The 18,921-nt window shown below is 34.0% G+C and overlaps 4 protein-coding genes across 6 annotated transcripts in view; 3 read left to right on the top strand and 1 right to left on the bottom strand.

Annotated features, from left to right (window-relative positions):
• Window positions 1-5,609, top strand: part of bdg (bedraggled) — an 82,864-nt gene extending 77,255 nt beyond the window's left edge. For both annotated transcript variants that reach the window (XM_065346390.1, XM_065346391.1), the window contains exons 9-16: window positions 1,914-2,074; window positions 2,192-2,414; window positions 2,538-2,818; window positions 2,914-3,045; window positions 3,713-3,940; window positions 4,026-4,226; window positions 4,705-4,886; window positions 4,980-5,609. In XM_065346390.1, coding sequence (XP_065202462.1) covers window positions 1,914-2,074; window positions 2,192-2,414; window positions 2,538-2,818; window positions 2,914-3,045; window positions 3,713-3,940; window positions 4,026-4,226; window positions 4,705-4,886; window positions 4,980-5,436 — 1,865 coding nt within the window. In that variant the 3' untranslated portion in view covers window positions 5,437-5,609. The remainder of the gene's footprint in view (window positions 1-1,913; window positions 2,075-2,191; window positions 2,415-2,537; window positions 2,819-2,913; window positions 3,046-3,712; window positions 3,941-4,025; window positions 4,227-4,704; window positions 4,887-4,979) is intronic.
• Window positions 5,610-5,795: 186 nt separating this feature from the next.
• Window positions 5,796-7,171, bottom strand: LOC135832870 (uncharacterized). 2 transcript variants are annotated; one of them, XM_065346389.1, is made up of 2 exons: window positions 6,993-7,171; window positions 5,796-6,887 (listed from the first exon to the last, which is right to left on the bottom strand). In XM_065346389.1, the coding sequence occupies exon 2, from the start codon at window positions 6,880-6,882 to the stop codon at window positions 6,211-6,213; it is 672 nt and encodes a 223-aa protein (XP_065202461.1). In that variant the 5' UTR covers window positions 6,883-6,887; window positions 6,993-7,171; the 3' UTR covers window positions 5,796-6,210. The 2 variants fall into 2 exon arrangements, with proteins under 2 accessions (XP_065202461.1, XP_065202460.1); XM_065346388.1 differs by having other exon boundaries at window positions 6,961-7,169.
• Window positions 7,172-7,321: 150 nt separating this feature from the next.
• On the top strand, window positions 7,322-12,044 carry MICU1 (Mitochondrial calcium uptake 1). Its single transcript, XM_065346387.1, has 11 exons — window positions 7,322-7,763; window positions 7,833-7,998; window positions 8,732-8,906; window positions 9,545-9,582; window positions 10,450-10,564; window positions 10,641-10,801; window positions 10,874-10,990; window positions 11,079-11,203; window positions 11,279-11,406; window positions 11,486-11,575; window positions 11,660-12,044. The coding sequence occupies exons 1-11, from the start codon at window positions 7,489-7,491 to the stop codon at window positions 11,809-11,811; spliced, it is 1,542 nt and encodes a 513-aa protein (XP_065202459.1). The 5' UTR covers window positions 7,322-7,488; the 3' UTR covers window positions 11,812-12,044.
• A 1,219-nt stretch (window positions 12,045-13,263) lies between these two features.
• On the top strand, window positions 13,264-18,464 carry LOC135832862 (uncharacterized). Its single transcript, XM_065346380.1, has 6 exons — window positions 13,264-13,538; window positions 14,886-15,437; window positions 15,513-16,025; window positions 16,402-16,899; window positions 16,979-17,473; window positions 17,561-18,464. The coding sequence occupies exons 1-6, from the start codon at window positions 13,454-13,456 to the stop codon at window positions 18,112-18,114; spliced, it is 2,697 nt and encodes an 898-aa protein (XP_065202452.1). The 5' UTR covers window positions 13,264-13,453; the 3' UTR covers window positions 18,115-18,464.
• Window positions 18,465-18,921: the final 457 nt, after the last annotated feature.

Below are 18,921 nucleotides of genomic sequence, written 5' to 3'. Positions count from 1 at the left end.
CTCCTAAAAAAATATAAAAATTCACAAAATTCAAAAAAATATTAAAATGAAAGTAAATTTGTAAAAAAAAAGTTCGAAAATGCTAACAAAAAGTACAAAAGTCGACAAAAATATTTCAAAAATGAAATACAAAATAAGTGCAAAATTGAAAACAGTTCATCACTTCAAAGTTTCAAAAAATGGCAAAGTTTGAGAAAAGATCGAAGAAAAAAACAAAATTAGAGTAAAACGTTGCATCGACAAAAATTTTGAATTATGTCAAGAAATGCTTGAAAATTTACTAAAAATTGTTTAAAATGTTGACATTTTGAAAACAAATTTTGCATGGTACATTGAATGTGGCACAAATTTTGAAAAACTTTAAATGTAAATTTGCAACAATAAGATACCAAAATTTCAAGAATTATCTAAAAAAAAAAATGAGAAAAATTCCGAAATGCAAAACACAAAGTTCAAGAATTGAAAATATTTTGTAAAATTGTTACAAAAAGTTGAAAATTAGTAAAAAAAAAAAAAAAAAAAATGGCAAAGAAAGTGTAAAATTAAAAGTGGGGTTTGTTGGAAAAATTCCCAAAAAAAAAAAAAAAATTATATGAAGAACTAAAATTTGAAAAAAAAAATTGTGAAGTTTCAAACTGAAAATTAGTTTGAAAAAATGCGAAAGTAAAAATATGCATTAAAATTGACCAAAAATCATATAAAATTGATAAAATTTTGAAAAAATTGAAAAAAAGTTGAAAATGCGCTCAGGAGTGAAAATAAGTTTGAAAAATGTATGAAAGAAGTTGAAAAATTGAGTTGAAGTTTTGAAAAATACCTTATTTAATCTTTGGAAAATGGGCTAAAAATATCTCAACCATTTCGGTTTAGTTGTTTTTTCATTTTAGAAATAAAAATACCTTTTCATTATTATTTTTCAGTCTTGGTTTTAATTTTTTTGTAAATCCAAAAAAGGTTTTACTTTTACACTAATCATGAAATTCTTTTAGCCATTATTATGGAGCATTATTAAACCTCATGAATTGTTTAACGAGACGCTGACTAATTGATTATTATCATTATGTTTTCCTATGCGTGTTTGTGTGTATGTACTCGTATGTGGAGTGTGTAGGGATTTCACGTATAGATACCTACTGGCTACTTGAAAACGTTTTGCCCAACCTGGTAGTTATACTTGATGAATTTCTCAAGTATTCCTGGAATAAGTACATATATTATTTCAGTGCGGCGCGGCGGAGAAATACGTATTGATGGGTATTTCCACTGGACTTCCAAAAATTACCCATCTGCTACAAGATGTTTTGGTTGGTACTGGTGTCTCTACCTGAACCTGTAACTCAGTTGGTTTTCTTTGTTTTTTTGGAAGTACATATCGAAGTGTACCTATCGATTCTAGAATCCGGGATAGAGATGTGAAGTCGCCAGTTTTTTCCAGCTAAAATTTTTTCTGATAAAACAAATTACGCAATTTTTCCGAACTTTCTTTATCTTTTTATATTTCACTCAAGTTGCATGAAACAATATTGAATTTTTCATCGATTTTTTTATTATTCTGTATGTTTTGAGAACATAAGCAAATGAAAAATAAAAACAGAAAATAGGTATATCGATTTCATAGAAAAATTTATGAATGCGTGACTTTCGCTTCTACATACTCGTATTTTTTAATAGTAGGTACCTACTTCAAATTCGATCACTTCAACCCAAATTACATTAATAATGAAATAATCGTTCCCTTTTAATGGTGTGCATCTGAAATCTCCGAAAATCGTTTCGCAAACGTGACCAAAATGCATTTTGAACTAATGGTCGATGTACCTACTCGGTACTCGTAGAAGTAACACGAGTGCAATAAACACTCGTTAGACTTACAAGATGGCATATTTATAATACCCAATCGTTATTAATTTCAGGTTTAAAATCTTACGGTAAAGTAGTGTACGTGTTTTCAATACTGCCAATATTTGGCATGACGCTGCTCTGCGCCAAGCTATTGGGATTCCTTCCAGGAACGGCGAAAAGTCGTAATTTCTTTCCGGAAACCGACTGGAGTGAATTTTTTCTCAACTCTAAGGTAATGTATCTCCATATTCTATTCGATTACTCATACTTAACTCACCTGTACCTTTACAAAATGATCCGAGAATATAAAAATATTGATAATTAATCTCGTTGGAAATTATTTTTACAGAGTTGGGTAGCTGCTTTCACGGAGGTATTTTTAACGTGGGGAGTGTTCGGAGCATCGGCTATGCAGATAACTTCTCATAATCGACAAAAGCATTTTTTATACCGTGATTCAGCTCTAGTAATCGTGATTACCGTGTCTGTATTGTTACTATCCGCCTTTATCGCCAATATGTGTTCGCAGCTGTTAGAATACAATAATTTTTTATACCTACCTAGTTCATTCGGTACGTTGCTTGCATGTGGACCGATCATTCGGAATGCATTTACCTACTTAATCGAATCATCTATCAAAATCGGACATCGATTAACGAAGCGTTGATTGATTTTCTTGTTGTTTTGTTTTGTAGAACGATCTACTACGTATTTATTTCTACAACGGATGGATATCCCGTTGCCGTACAGTTACGCTACAACGCCTATCAGATGGATGATACATAGCGGATTGATCTTAGGTGAGAGGACCATCAAACCGGGAACTAATCCAATTCAAGAAAGCGGCTATCAGCCATTACGTTTAGCTACCGAATTAGTTCCTGCTACATTTGCAGCCATCGGGCCAAAAATCATTTCGCCTTTTTGGTCGGTTTTGTTTTATTTCATTTTCATCATGTTTGGTATTTCGCAACAGGTACGCGAATTAATGCTCTGTACTCGTAAAACATTGGTATTTGCATCACGATTGCTAATTACGTGTGTGTGTGTTTTTTTAATACCTATTTTTAGATGGCCATTTGGTACGGTGTAATTAGCAATATCGTTATGATCAATGTGAAAGCGCTGAAACCATGTTGGACGACGATAACGTGGTTTACGTGTATTGGAGGTTTCATTCTGGGACTTCCGATGACTATGGAGGTAAGATTTGTCAATATTTTGGACTTACGAAGGAGTACTCAAAAGTGGCTGTCGTCGGTCAGACTAATACTTTGCCCAATCTCTCTAATATTTATTTTTTTTTGGTGGAAGATTTCAAAATATTCAAAAATAAAAACGTGGTACAATAATAATTTCTAATTTCTGAGAATCAAAACGAAAAAACATCTTTGCCAACATTTTTTGTTTCTGAAATCAAAGGAGATACAGGCAGTTGAAAATAATTATTTTTTAGAATTTAAAAATAGCAAATTCTAAAAAATATTTTTTAACTGATTTGAAAAAAAAAAATTTAAAATCAATTGTGGTGTAACTTTAGAAGGCGAGCAAAAAAGTTTGTTGCTTAACAAAATGACCCATCTTTATATAGGAAACGAAGTTACCTATTGAAATTAGTAGCTCACTTGAAAATTTAAGCTTGCGTATGGTTCCTTCAATTTTGAAGATAGACTATTTTATATAGAACTTTTTTGTTCGTTTTCAAAAGCCACATTATGACATTAGAATCCATCAACTCTGCTGACAGAAAAACACGATTGAAGGGTTTTAATTATATTCTGTTCAGCGGTCACTTCTGCTTGTTCCCTCATTAGCCGCCAACTTCTAGGATTTAATCGGTCAATAACGACGTTTGTTTTTTCCATTTCAGACTGGAATATTCGTAGTTTATTTTTTGGATTTCGTGATCGGCTGCGGTTGGTGGATAATGATCCTTTATCTACTCCAGCTCGGAGCTGTATTTATAGTCAGAGGACGTCCTTATAGCGGCGAAACCATCGTCGCTACATTATTCACGAGATCTAATTACTTTCTGCAGAATTGGATAGCTCCTATGTTCTCATTTAATTGGAATGTCATCTTACCAGTCACTTTATTGGTAAGTTCGAGCGCACGTTTTCGCTTAAAATTAGTAAAATAGAAAAATATATCGTTAATTATTGAATTTTACGTGTTTTTTGCAGTTATTGTCCACGTCCGTTTTCAAAAACGGAGGATATAGGATGCTGTATAATTGGCATTCGTCCAAATACTACGAATATTGGCCGCTGTGGAGTCGTAAATTCGGCTGCTTGTTGCAAATATTACCTCTGTTTACTGTTCCTCTAGTCGGAATTATTCAAAGTTATCTTTACCTCACCGATGGTCCGTTGGATTTGTTTGAAGTAAGTATGATTATTCGTTTTGAGGCTTATTCGGAAATGTAACTTTTTGCTTGATAATGCGTTTTTGGCTGATTTTCTGGAGTTCTCACGCTGTAAAGATTTGCCAGAAGTTTTTCAATTTTACAAACAATTTGGCGGAAGTCGAGTAAAATTCGTCCAAATTTTCAACGTTGATTAGTACCTATTTGGAATTTTCAAGGAGGGTGATGAAAAATTAAAAATATTTTGTAGATCAAAAATTACTGATAAATCATACATTATATTTACCTAGTGATTTTTTGGACATGTTGAGTTCGATTTCGGTGCAATTTTTCAGAGTTGAATTTCCCAGTCTTTCTTACCCTAAAATTTTAACCGATATTTCAATAGTTATCAATTCATGCGTATTGAAATTCTTGACTTTTGGAACGAATTTTTATTTTTTTATTCGCCAATATTTGAATAATTTTATTAACTATATCATTTTTGTTTTTTGCAGAGAATTCAACAACTGTATAGGCCAGTTTTGGAGAATACTTCAAATCTACGCAGTCCTAATGTAGCGGACACCGAATCAAATAACAGAAGTAGCGGTAATAACAATACAAATGTAACTGTCAACGATGATCCACCGCCTAAATACACCCCTCCGCCTTCTTACTCCACAGCTACTGGAGCAAGGTACCTAAATACTTGCAAATCTTTAAATTTTTTCTGTTTTTTCATTTCACATGAAAAAAAAATGTCTAAATGTATACCTTTTTTAAATTTTAGAATTGCCAAACTGCTTAGGCAAAGCTTCCGTCGCAGTGTGATTAGAATAGCGCACGTGTTAGGTACGTCGGATTCGAACCCGTCCACGTCGGAAGTGGATCATGCAGCATCACAGAGGCAGTTACCACCGCCACCCGATTACTCTACGGTTCTAGTCGAAATAAATCAGTCTCTACGCGGCTCTAATCTTTCAACAATTAATTCTATTAACCCGTCTAATATGTCGATTAACGAAAGCACCACTCATCGCAATGATGACCCTAGTTCGACGTTAACCGCCCAAGACGTGGCGAATATATTAAGAAGTAGTTTAAGAAGGAATAGAACACTGCCAGTTCATAATAATTTAGTCGAACAAGAGTGTACGAGTATACAGTGCTTGGTGGAAAGTGCCGCTCCTATTAATCAAGACTCTATTATTATGTTAGACGAATTAAAAACACAACAACAAACTTGATTGAGAGTTGTCATGTGTCGTGTAATGTTTTTTTTTGTCTGTGATATTTCTCCTAGTTTTAAGAATCCCTCCCTATGTCCTCCTCTTTGTTCTTTCTTTTTCTCGAATCATAATTTGTAACATAATCACTTTTGTACGAGTTAATAAAGTTTTTTATAAAAAAAAAATATCAACGTGTTATATTTCATTTTACGATGTGATCTTACAATTGCAATTTGGAAGAAAGCGATTAGATGAAGAATATTAAATCCCACATAAATGTTGAAATGCACTTTCAAAAAAAAAATACTGACGAAGGCTTCACTTGAAAAAATCTCACTTCAGCTTTCAGCTTTGTAAAAAAAAACACAAAACCTAACTCACATTGATGAACAATTTATTAGCCTAAGTACAAAGTAAATTACAAAGTGAAAATGATTAAATTGATAGCAAACACAAAAAATAAAAAATCTGAAATAAATTTTCTTGACAACCATATTGCTCGCAAAAGGATCATAAAACGACAGTGCTTTTCGTACCTGACCATCAGCACTTGGTCAACATTTGAGTATAAATGTAAGGAGGATAAAAATCTACTTATAATAGGAGTCAATGAACATACCAGCGATCAATCTCGTTTGATCAAAATCCATAAATTATCACCGAGTTTATTCAATACTCGACAACAGACACGTTGTATTATCATGCATCACTTGGAAATTGCATTTTCAATTTACATCCCGCCATAAATTTACACTCAAAAAAGTCTTATGTACAAACCGAACAAGTAGGCTATCACGAAGCAGTACTGGTAGTCTTATTATCAGCCTTCAGTGTAATGATAGTGACTTCATTTACATCAAGCAAAGGTAAAGATTCTTGGCATTTTTTGAAAACTTCATTCTGGCTGGCGAAAATACCTTGATATATTTCGTAGGTGGTTTGAGGATAATTATGATCCTTACAGTATTTAATGTACAACTGATACATGGTCTGCACATTAATACTACTCTCCACGTACTCTCGTTCACCTTTATCGTCAATCACACACGAGATAATCCTCGGAATGGATTTAATATGATTCATTACACCTTCGATGATCTTCGGATGTACGTATTTTTCGTCGTCCTGAGCTTTATCGTCGAATACAATTTCAAGAGCTTCGGTCACAAAATTAGGCTTGATAGCGAGCGTAGATAAGAAAAATAATTTGCATACACGTATACGTCGTCCGTTGATGGTAAAAAAGTATTTATGGACTACGACACCGTCTTTAGATTCCTCTTCGTCTTGTTCGACGCATTTTTGGACGAATAACCGTTGAAGATTCAGTTCGCCTAGACCGTAGAAGTACTTCAAGATTTGTTGACGTTGGTTCTCGTTGATGATGTTCGTACATTTGTGAATACACGTTGCGTTACACGGTTTGCGAAGCTGTTTCTTCAATTCTTCCGTTTTCGTGGTCATTGTAACTGTAATAGAAACGAATGAGTGAAATAAATGCTGGATTTGAGTAGTGAGCGAAGTGTAGGTATAGGAACATACCGGTTACTTGATTTATAGAATACGATATTTACATCAATGGATTTTACCGCAAGATGTTTATTCTGAATGTAAGCTTTAGGTGTAATAAATGATTGAAAATAGTACAAAAAACTCAAATAAAACGAGAAAAAGCATTGAAATACTGAAAAATCATGCAAACAATACAGAATTGCCGAAAGAACGCCAAATTTCATCAAAAATACTGATAAAATATTTCACAGGGAAACGCTTTCAGAATTTACAATCGTCCAATAGGAATGATTTATTGGTATGACGTTGTTATGGCATGAACCAATCAAAAACGAATCTTTCAACGCCGATAAGAACTGAAAGTTTTTATCTGTGGCTTTGGATTGTTTTTTGTTATGGAATTTTTTTGATAAAAAAAGAGTGCTCAATATTTTTCAAAATATTTTTGTAATTGAAAACTCTAAAATGATTAATACTTAGCTTAAACAACTCAAATGAATCAATTGTGATTATTTAATAACTGTCGTGGTCTTCATCGCTAAAAAAACAACTAGCCTCATGTCTCCGGTACTCAGTAAAAATCTTCTATGCAATTTTTTCAAAATTGGCAAAACCGCGATATCGTACAAATTGGTGAATCGAATACACGAATGTAACAGAAACAGATTATACTTGAGTCAGTTATTACCATCAAATCAAAACCGAATCATCTTTCAAAATGTGAGAAGTTTTAAAGACTTCGGGCATAAAGAGGATCCACCAGTGGTTGAAACAAAGATCGCAACGTTCATTGCTGTCTTTTTTCTGATGGCTGCAATGTTTAATTGGCCGAGGTATGAATTGTTACTTGATTTTTCCAGTATCTTGTTCAAGTTTTTATTTAAAAAATGCCTTAATTTCAGATTCATTTCCGTTCTTAACCTTGATATGCTCTTGGAAGACGAATTTAAACCAGAAGATGCAGCTACGGAAGACGATGAAGACGACGATACAAACGTAGTCGTTGATTCTGGTAAACAAAAGTCATCGAAGAAGGATAAAGAAAAAATTGGATTTCGCGATCGAAAGGTTGAATAATGTTCTTTCAATTATTAGCGGATACGTTTAATTGAAAGTAATCTGTAAGAAATTCAGAAGCGCAGATCGGTTCGGCTGTTTTTACTATCGATGTTGAATTATCATAGTGTTAATAAATTATTTTCGTTATTCGTAGTAATTTATTTTGCTTCGTGTTAATGTCAGGATCGTGAAGTTACGTAATATTACCGATAATTTATTTGGACATGTTTGCCCTTTGCCGTTAGATCATAGAGTACGAAAATCGTATGAGGGTGTATTCGACTCCAGACAAAGTATTCCGGTATTTTGCCACTCTTAAGGTAGTAAGCGACCAAGGTTACGAAATATTCATGACACCGGATGATTTGATTCGCGCCATAACACCAAATTTAAAACAACCCGACGGTAACGTAATGCATTCGTTTATGTTGGTTCGCCGCTTCGATTTCTCTAATCTTACAATTAGTTGAATGTTCGAAATACGTATTGAATGTTACGCATGTGATATTAATCGCCTTTGATGTTATTGCATTGCTTGAAAACTCTCCGGCGTGTTATACCCTTAATAATATTGTGAAACTTATCATCATAACTTTATACGAGATGCGCTTCTGAATGATTATCTTCCTAAGCTTTTCTACTTACTCAGAATGATCGTAGTTAATTACACACATTTCTATATGTTTGTATATGTTCACCCGCTCTGTACTAATGATACCCTACTACTACTATACGCCGTCAGATCATCGAATATGAAAACCGAATTCGACATTTTTCTACACCGGATAAAGTTTTCCGATATTTTTCTACGTTGCAAGTCACTCATGTGCATTCTAACGGACAAGAAACTCATGAAGTATTCATGACGCCTGATGATTTTCTCAGGTCTATGACACCTGGAATTAAACAACCAGAGGGTAAAAGGATCATATTCATTTGTCTCGCTTTGCTTTTTGTATGCTATTTTTCGAGTATATATCTAAGTTACCTTTGATTGAGGTGAAGTAGTACTCTGAAGTATCTTTGATTGTAACTGATTGATGGTAATTGGTAATTTGGTAACGTTTGTGTGATTCATCTGGGTAAAATACTGGAAATTTTGAATTTGATTGGTTTAAGAAGCTATGCCTTGGTATGATTAGATTTGTTATCTAAAGCAATGCACCTGGTTTTCGTTTAATTTCAAAATACCTATCTACCTTGCTTTGTAATTTTATTTATTTTGTATTTTCAATTTTATTCATTCATTTATAGTGATACTAGTGGAATGCGATATTGGTTAAAACTTATCTCACTAGGATACTATTTGGTTAAATGCACGTAGTCTTGAAATAGTTATAATTTCAAATTATTTTATTCAGAAAATTTTTGAAAACTTGAAATGGATACATTTTTTATATTATTAAATAACAACCAGGAAATTGTATTTTGAAAATGAGCAGAGTACTTTCAGATTTTAGGATAATATTATATAGAATATGAAATAAAATAGGTAATATAAGCTTGTCGTAATCATGTTCCATTCAATAGTAGTAATATTATTCTGTATTTACAGGATTAGGTCTGGATCAGTACATCAAATATGATCCAAAGGTAAAGTATAATAATATTAAATTATAGATTAATTTTATTCAACACCAATACGACGACGCTCGATAGCTGTCATACAAATACATTTATAGGAAACTTCAAAATCAGAGAATAAATATTTTGGAAAATACCTATCCTTATTTTGTGAAATCATATTCGTTGAAAAAAATTTCTTACATGCGAATATTACATATAATTTACTCTTCTCTGTAAGCTATTGATTTTAGTATATAATGAACTTTCTTCCTTGTGAACCTTTTAGGTATCTAACCTACCTAGACCTACTCAGTATGCAATAATAGTAACTTTTATTTCTTGTTTCATTTTCTAATCGTCGTGTTGTTCTTTCTTCGCTTCTCTTACACAACTTTCTAATACTTTGTAATTCATCATTCAGAGTGATGATAAGGTACACTATATTACTTCTTATTCACCTTTATGTTTCTTCTCACACTTAAGCTTGAAATCATATACCACTTAGCTTCTTATCTGTATTATATATTCAATATTGTGAGTAGATAACGATGCGAATCATTGCGAAAAATTTTACTACCATATTTTTGTCATCTTCGTCGGCCTTTTTCTACATTTTATTCTTTTTTAAAGCTGAGACTTACATTTTGAATTTCTTGGAAAACTACAAGTACACTCACTGTTGATGCATAACATGAATAAACCACTTGAAAAATTCTCTTATTGTGAATGTGAATGATGTTGATTAATCATTTATATTAGCTTCTTCATGATTGGTGCTTCATTCTACATACTCATTAGCGTACGGCTATCGGCTCTTTTCTAAATAATTTTTGAACTGTTGAACTGGAAATTATTCTATGTATTGCAATTTTTAACTTTGATGTTTTTTTTTAGAACGTGCACATGAAATTGGAACTTGCTTTGGATGAGGATAGCATTTTTTTCAAGCTTGGAAGTTCCGGATTGATATCGTTCTCAGATTACATATTTCTACTTACAGTATTATCTAGTACGTGTCTTTGTTTTAAGTATAGACGTAGGTAATTGTAACGTTTCAAATAACAACTGCGTTATTTTTATTACAGCTTCTAAGAGGCATTTTGAAATCGCTTTTCGTATGTTTGATTTAAACGGAGATGGCGATGTGGATTGTGAAGAATTTGAAAAGGTAGCTACTCTCATCAGACAACAAACCAGTATCGGTAGCAGACATCGTGATCATGCCAACACTGGGAATACATTTAAAGTAAACAATTTTTTAGAAAAATATTATGGTTGTGTTGAACATAGGATTTAATTTGGATTAATGATACAACAGGGCGTTAACTCAGCTTTGACTACGTACTTTTTTGGTAAAAATAAAGACAAGAAGCTAACAATAGAAAAATTTTTATACTTCCAAGAACAACTGCAACGTGAAATTTTGAGCCTTGAAGTAAGATTATGAACTAAATTATATAGGCACTATATTGTTTTGCTATGTGTGTATTTTCACTGTATGAATATTAAATTTAATTGTTCAGTTTCAACGTAAAGATCCTGATGAAAATGGCAAAATCACCGAAGCAGATTTTACCGAATTATTACTCGCTTATGCTGGTTACCCACCTAAAAAGAAATCTAAAATCATCAAACGTGTTAAAAAACAGTACGTATGGTATTTTGGAAATACATACAAGATGCTGACATTGCAATAACTCAAGACATACTTTTTATTTTACAGATTCAAAGAAAATGCGCAAGGTATTAGTAGAGATGATTATCTTAAATTTTTCCACTTTTTGAACAATATAAACGATGTAGATACCGCTCTCACATTTTATCACATTGCTAGTGCTTCGATCGATCCGGGTAAAATTTCAAGCATTTTAAGACTCAAAAACAATAATGAAATGATTACATTGATTTAAAATATGAAACTGTTTTACAGCAACCTTTAAACACGTGGCAAAAACTGTTGCACACGTTGACTTGAGTGATCACGTTATTCAAGTGGTATTTGTTATTTTCGATGAGAATCGTAAGTTGATTTTTGTCAAGATGAATTTAAGTTACCTACTTGAACGGATTTGTTACAAATATATATGTATATTTTTTTTTCTAGTCGACGGTCAGCTTAGTAATAAAGAATTCATCGCTGTAATGAAAAATCGTCTGTTGAGAGGGTTAGAAAAGCCCAAAGATACCGGATTTGTGAAATTCATTCAATCAGTTGTGAAATGCGCTTCTGAAGAAGTATTCAATTTTCAATTTTAATTTACCTACTACATATATCAAATGTGCAGTAATTATCAAATCAAATACTTAATCATGTCACCGTTTTTCTTCTGTTGTGTTTTTTGAGCATTTGCTTATTTTTTAAATTATGTTGTTTTTCTTTCTTAATCTCATATAAATGTATAAGTTTCGTTTACTTTACCATTACATAATGTTTTTTTAATTTTTGTTCTTACGAGTTGAGTTATTAATAAAATTGCTATGTTTTTCAAGATTGCTTTCATTTTTTGTAGGTATACCTAAACGTTTATGGTTTAATCAGAACCTTAATTTAATATTTACTTAATGCTCATGATTTGGATGAAAAAATGAAAAATTATTGTGATTAGACACTTTTGGAAGTCCGACTTCATTTTCGAATACCTTAACCATCACCGTAAATGTTTGTCTTTCGACCCTCAGGGACCTAGCGATTCAATTTCCAATTACTTATTTACCTTGACTCCCTGTGGTCATACCATTGTCTCTTCAAAACCCTTAGTTTATTTTATTTTATGTTCTCAGCTCTAAAAAAATTACGCGGACGCAACAGTTTTTATAATTTGTCTATAATCTCAGAGGTACCTAGAAATTTTTTGTGGAGCTTTTTTTGGATTTAAATAATTATAACTTCACAAACAACCAAATTGAAGGAATGAATGTTGCAGGAAGGGGATATTTTTTTTGCGATTCTCAGCAAAAATAGTAAAAATGACGAACTTTTGAATACTTTTTTTCAGATATTTTGTCACATGCAGTCTTTCCTGAATTCCTGGTCAATCGCACCTATAGAAAAATTATCGATAAAATTCTATATTCAAGGCTGAAAAGCACAGTTTTCATTTCAATCGATCTCATTTTTTATGTAGTACAAGGTTGAAATTGCGAAGCAAACATTTAAGAAAATTTTCTAGTGAACATATACACATGTATGTATGTACCTATCTTGTTTCCCCATCCCAAGACTGGACCAACATAATATTTATATCTGAACTCCCTAAACTTGAGGTGGGTGGCTTATTTTGGTGAAAAAAATGTATTCCGTGGCAGAACACCCTGTGTAATCGAGTTAGTAGTCAACTTTAGAAACGATGAAGTTAATGATTCAAAGTCGGTGATACTGGACCTGCATCTCAAGATGCCAAAATGCCACATGTATCTGTAAACGGGGGAAAATTGTGAATAATATCATAGTTGGAGTTCAAATTCGTCAAAGATGAACGTATTTCTGCTCAAAACGTATACCTACCTGTTCAATATTGAACGACAATATGCGTGTGAAAAATTTAATTAGGTCGTAATTGTGCGCCTTTATTGCGTGAATTTTTTTACATTGATGATTGAATAACAACTCCGACATTGACTTTTGACCAGGTGACTGGTAGAGATAATGATTAATGAATCAACTTGCGATGTGATAAATTTTATTTCTTAGAAAATACTGAGTATTTTAGTCGGAATAAATATGTTTTGCGGGAAGTAAAAAAGCGATATTAATTCGGTTGAGTCCGTAGGTATGATATATTATGATGTGAAATACCTATTTCATTTTCATTTGAGTTGTTGCTGTTGAAAGAGAATTAATGATTCATACCTATGTAGTGTTTTCATTTTAAATCAAATACTTTCTTGGAAAATCACCATGTTGTTGATTTTACTAACGGTTATTGTTCATTTTTTGGCAACTGCTGATTACACATTTGGGTGTAATTGCGAACTTGAAACAGGTAAGGTTCTGTAATAATTTTTCTTAGGTACTAGTGTATACCTCGTGTAAGTAGACGGAATTATGGGTAATTCTCAGAAAAAGGTAAAAATCGTGTACATGGTAAATTTCTCAAAGGTTTTAGCATGAATTTTTTTTTTTTTTGGTCCATTCAAGGATCATCCCCCACACATTTCACAATTGGTATTGAAATTTTTAGCCCCTCCTTTCATTGGTGTACATTCGATTTTATACCCCAAATGTCCTTCGACTTGGCTGTCACACACCATGTTTTTGAAAATGAATGTTATAAAGTGTCATGAACTTCATTTTTTTGGGGAAAAATTGGCACGTTCTCATTATCATAGAACACGAAGGTTCATTATTGTGCAAATTGCAATTGGAATAAGTCCATAGGAAGCTGACATTTCACATTTGAAAACTGTCACACACTTTTAACGCAAATTTTAGAGCAATTTTCAATTATTTTTGGTAGCTTCCCAATCCAATATTTTTTTCTGGTGAGTGGCTGCACTGGTTCACTGTCTTCATAAAAATGTTACCCCGCAATGTTATTCTCATAACCTACGCAATGGCTCGTTCTGATCGTACTTGTTTCTGAAAATATGATATTTCGCAAAATTGGTGTCCTTCGGCTTGCCTTTTTATTTACCCTGATGAACCCGCCAAAAACGATAATTGAGAAAGGGAAGTTATTCTACATGATAAGTACACATTTATTACGTGTTAAAAACCGAATAATGTCCAGTAGGTAAGGCTAGAAACGAAAAAACGTTGAGATTGTCCTTCGGCTTGTCCAGCGCCCATTTGTCCTTCGACTTGGCCAAATTTCAGACAGCTGTACTTTTATCGCGCTAGTCGACATATTACACGATAAAACAAGCAAAATTTGACATTTTCTCCCTCCCCACACCTCACCTCTACCCCTACCAAAAAAATAAGTCCAGATTCGAACTTTGCGGCCTGAAAAACATAAATCGACATATTACACGATAATATAAGCAAAATTTGACATTTTCCCCCTCCCCTCGCCTCGCCTTCCACCTCTACATAAAAAATAACTCCAAATTCGAATTCTACGACCTCGAAAACATATCAATCGACATATTACACATCGATGAGGGTCGAATCCTAATTATCGCTGTTTTAGGGGGGGCCGGGGTCCACAGTGGGGGGGATTGAATTGAGGCCAACACTAGAACAGGGATCTGGGACACCTATACAAATGATTTCCACTTGAAATTTTCCAAAAAAATGATTTTTATTTTTCAAAATTATGCACATCAAAATTGACCTTTTTTCCGAGAATTACCCTTATATACGATTTCCTAATCTATTTATTTTATAGATATTGAAAAAAATTGCTTCAAACAATACACGGAGAATTATAACTATCATCAATATTTCCCCGTCGAAAAATCCACCAAAAAAGATAACATTTTGGCCTCGGTGACGTTTTACGTAAAAGCTGATCACGATGCTCACGTACTTTTGTCGTCCACAAACGATAATCATACCGTCAAAGGATCGGTTTATGAAATTGTTCTCGGTGGAGCGAACAATACAGCGGCTGAAATTCGAAAAGGACAAAAAGCCAAAGGTGAAAGAGCTGTGATGATAAAAAACGCGGTTTCCCATAACGACTGGAAAGGATATTGGATTCGGATCAACGATGGAGGTTCGATCTTAGTTGGGAAGAAGGAAGACGATTTACCATTTTTGCATTGGAGGGATCCTCAACCTATACCTATCAAGTATTATAGTTTTTCCAGTTGGGATAATACGGTCGCATTGTGGGCTCATCAGTGTTCCCGTAATGATACTGGTAATAACAGGCCTACCAATGACACTGATTCTTCACAGCCTTTGCAAAGGCGGGGTCCCTTCGATTCTACTATTGGTATGGTTTTTGATAACGAACGAATTCAAACTCTTTTTTTGTAAATGGTAGCCTAATTTATAATTTTATTTTTAGAGGATGAGAAAAGCTGCGAAAATTACACCACTCAGGTTTCATCTTATACGCAATTTTTCCCACTCGAAAAGACGAACAAAGCGGAAAATCTTCTGGCAAATCTGACCTTCTACGTAAAGGCTGAAAGCAACGCGCATGTTGTCTTATCGTCCACTATCCAACCATCGGAAAATGAACCAGTTTACGAAATCGTCTTAGGCGCTGCTAATAACACGATGTCGGAAATTCGTAGAATGCAAAAGGCTAAAAGTAAAGTGACTGTTAAAATGACCGATGCGGTATCGTCCAGCGAATGGAAAGCGTATTGGATTCGAATTTCTACTGATGGATTAGTTCAAGTTGGAAAAGAAAATGAAGACAAGCCTTTTATCTATTGGAAAGACCCGCAGCCTTTGCAAGTGAAATATTACAGTTTTTCTACTTGGGAAGATGTGACTACTTCTTGGAAACATCAATGCTTACCATCCAATTCGTCGAATGAGTTTGATCGAACCATTGAAAGAATTTTCGGAGGTAAATTTGTTTTATTGTGCTGTTTTGCCCAAATTTTTTCATAAGTTAGATTGATGGTCTGGTAAAATGACTCTATCACGTTTCCATATTCCATCTCAATCCCCTCATTATAGAAGCGGGTCTCGTAGTTTATTGATTTAAATCTTTAAAGTATAGGTAAAAATAAAAACCCATCTGGCCTTTTGAGGTTATTGACCTACCTATTTACCCTCTCAAGGTTTTGCCTGTCTTCCAGTTTGGCCTGTAGAGGTCGTTTGTCTGCTTGTCTAGCATATTGAGGTCATTGACCCGTCTGTCTTCCTGTCTGGCCCCAGCTTTTTAAAAGTGTAACATTATAAAATATCTCATGAATATCTTGGTGTTTTTCTCCCTACAGATGACGACCAACAGTGTAAAACTTTACACACTGACAGTATTCTTTACCATCAGTTCTTCCCAATTGAAAAACAAAACAAAACCTCGGACATTTTAGCATCAGTTACGTTTCATGTCAAAGCTGCCAGCAACGCTCACATCTTCCTATCCACCAAACCGAATCCGCCAATAAACGAACCCGGTTACGAAATAGTTTTGGGCAGTGCGAGTAACACAGCATCGGAAATTCGAAGAGGTCAAAAAAGTGAAAACAAAACCAGAATTGCTACAAATAACATTGTATCTCGCGACGAATGGAGAAGTTTTTGGATTCGAGTAAAATCATCTGGCTTAATTATGATTGGAACTGAAGGCGAGGATTGGCCCATCTTATACTGGCAAGATCCCAAACCTTTGCCAATCAAGTATTATAGTTTTGCAAGTTGGCCTGGCGTGGATGCTCTTTGGGAACATCAATGTCCGACGACCAATTCGCAGCCAATCGAAAGAATCCAAAGAGGTAGGTACCTACCTAGTATTTTGGCATGATTTTGTAACTTGATGTCAACTCGAATTTCATTCGTATTTTTAATTTTTAGAAATAGAGATTCCGGAAAACTGTCAAAATACCTTCACCTTCAGTTATAACTACACCGAGTTTTTCCCTATCGATAAAATCAATCTTGATGGAGATAATTTCGTACTCCTGACGTTTTTCATCAAAGCTAATAGTAACGCTCATGTTTTACTATCTCAGACGACAAAAGTAACAGGAACAGAGCCAGTGTATGAAATAGTATTGGGTAGTGCTAACAACGTCGCGTCTGAAATTCGCAAAGGACAAAAAACTGAGAATAGGGAAATGAAATACATGGCGAATGCGGTATCCCATGATGAATGGAAAGGGTATTGGGTTCGAGTCGAGGCTGATGGTTTAATTATGGTTGGAAGCGAAGGAGAAGATTTTCCATTTATGTATTGGAAAGATCCGCAGCCTTTCAAAATCGAATACTACAGTTTTTCCAGCTGGTTCGATACTACTGCTATTTGGAAACATCGATGTGTTGTTCAATCGGATGAGAAATCTGATAAAAGTAAATTCTTTTGGTTCAGTTTCAGTTTTCTTATACCTACTTAGCTTTGTAGAGAGATGTAGAGCTAATTTAAAGTTTTTTTTTCAGATGTGACCAAACCTTGTAAAACTTTCTACACGCAGGGTTACAATTACTTCCCTCTTTACCCTGCTGAGAAGCCCGTGAGAAAAAATATCTCATTTGAACTAATCTTCGAAGTGAAAACTGATAATTTAGCTTCCGTTTTGCTTTCTACCACACCTAAACCAACAGAAAAAGAATTGGTGTACGAGGTCATATTGGGTCCTTGGAATGGTACTCTTTCGGAAATTCGAAGAGGACAAAAAGCCGACGCTAGAACGATGGCTGTCATAGTGATGACTGATCTGCCTCCTCCAAATGAATGGAAGAAATACTGGATTCAGATTCTCAACGACGGAACAATTCTGATTGGAAAAGTCGGCGATGAATTGAAACTGCCCTTTATGCGGTGGAAGGATCCGAAACCCTTGCAGATCAAATATTTTGGATTTTCTGGTTCTATAAACTCGATTGCACTGTGGCAGCATCAGTGTTCGAAACAAAATGATCAACCGACTGTAGATTCTCGTTCAAACGTAAGACTTCAATTTAGTAAAGGAACTAGGAAAGGTAGAAACTGATCAATTTATGAGTTGGTTTCTTATTATTTTGATTAATTGAAATGAGTGTATACCTAGCTATACTTATCTATACATACTTAAATTTGATTTCCTCTCCTTCCATTTTCAGTGGGCGTTTGAAATGGAATTTGAGAGGTTTTGTAAAGGTGAGTGCTCGATGTTTTCGACAAGTTTTTTTTCTTCTTAAAATCATACCTACTTTTCCGTCTGAACATTTTTTTACAAATTTTTTTTCTACTCTCTGGGCCCTGGGTAACCGATATTCTTTTTATGCGTATTGTTGTAAATATGAAATATTTTTTGTGTAATTATAGGTAATTTAAGATGAAAACATGATTTTTTGTTCCCTATGTTTCTTTGTTTTTTTTTATCTCTATAAGTATATAGGAGAAAGTTGCGCTTATAACTCGCACCTAGTGGTTTTGACGCTCTAGCTCTGCAAAAAATGAACGAAATGTTATGAATTTTGGATGTTATATGTACCATCATCCATTGGCTATCTTCCACTGAAATTTGAAAAAGATCCATTGATAACTTTTGAACTTATATGATAGCTTTTGCAAAAAGTACAAAATGGGCACTTTTGGGCAACATGTTCCTATAAATGAGCATCCAGATGAAACCCATGTATTTTGAGAAAACTGCTTCTAAATATGCTTCCAATTCAAATTATGACTAAAAATTCGTTGGGTTTAATTTCGTTGTATCCCCCTCCCCCCCCCCCCTAAAATACTCAAACACAGATGAGCTAAATATAGTGTTGTACATTTTCTTAGAATTGTAGGTCTATCGGTGTCTCCTCAGGGT

This window comes from Planococcus citri, chromosome 1 (assembly GCF_950023065.1).
Source record: "Planococcus citri chromosome 1, ihPlaCitr1.1, whole genome shotgun sequence".
Classification (NCBI taxonomy): domain Eukaryota; kingdom Metazoa; phylum Arthropoda; class Insecta; order Hemiptera; family Pseudococcidae; genus Planococcus; species Planococcus citri.
This window is presented reverse-complemented; position numbering and strand designations above follow the sequence as displayed.

Excerpts from the sequence above, each read along its gene's own strand:
- LOC135832862 (XM_065346380.1), top strand. The coding sequence starts at position 13,454 with ATGTTGTTGATTTTACTAACGGTTATTGTTCATTTTTTGGCAACTGCT. Across the intron at positions 16,900-16,978 it reads AATCGAAAGAATCCAAAGAG|AAATAGAGATTCCGGAAAAC; the intron begins GTAGGTACCTAC and ends TTTAATTTTTAG. Across the intron at positions 17,474-17,560 it reads GGATGAGAAATCTGATAAAA|ATGTGACCAAACCTTGTAAA; the intron begins GTAAATTCTTTT and ends TTTTTTTTTCAG.
- MICU1 (XM_065346387.1), top strand. The coding sequence starts at position 7,489 with ATGTCTCCGGTACTCAGTAAAAATCTTCTATGCAATTTTTTCAAAATT. Across the intron at positions 9,583-10,449 it reads ACATCAAATATGATCCAAAG|AACGTGCACATGAAATTGGA; the intron begins GTAAAGTATAAT and ends GTTTTTTTTTAG. Across the intron at positions 10,802-10,873 it reads ACACTGGGAATACATTTAAA|GGCGTTAACTCAGCTTTGAC; the intron begins GTAAACAATTTT and ends ATGATACAACAG.
- LOC135832870 (XM_065346389.1), bottom strand. The coding sequence starts at position 6,882 with ATGACCACGAAAACGGAAGAATTGAAGAAACAGCTTCGCAAACCGTGT.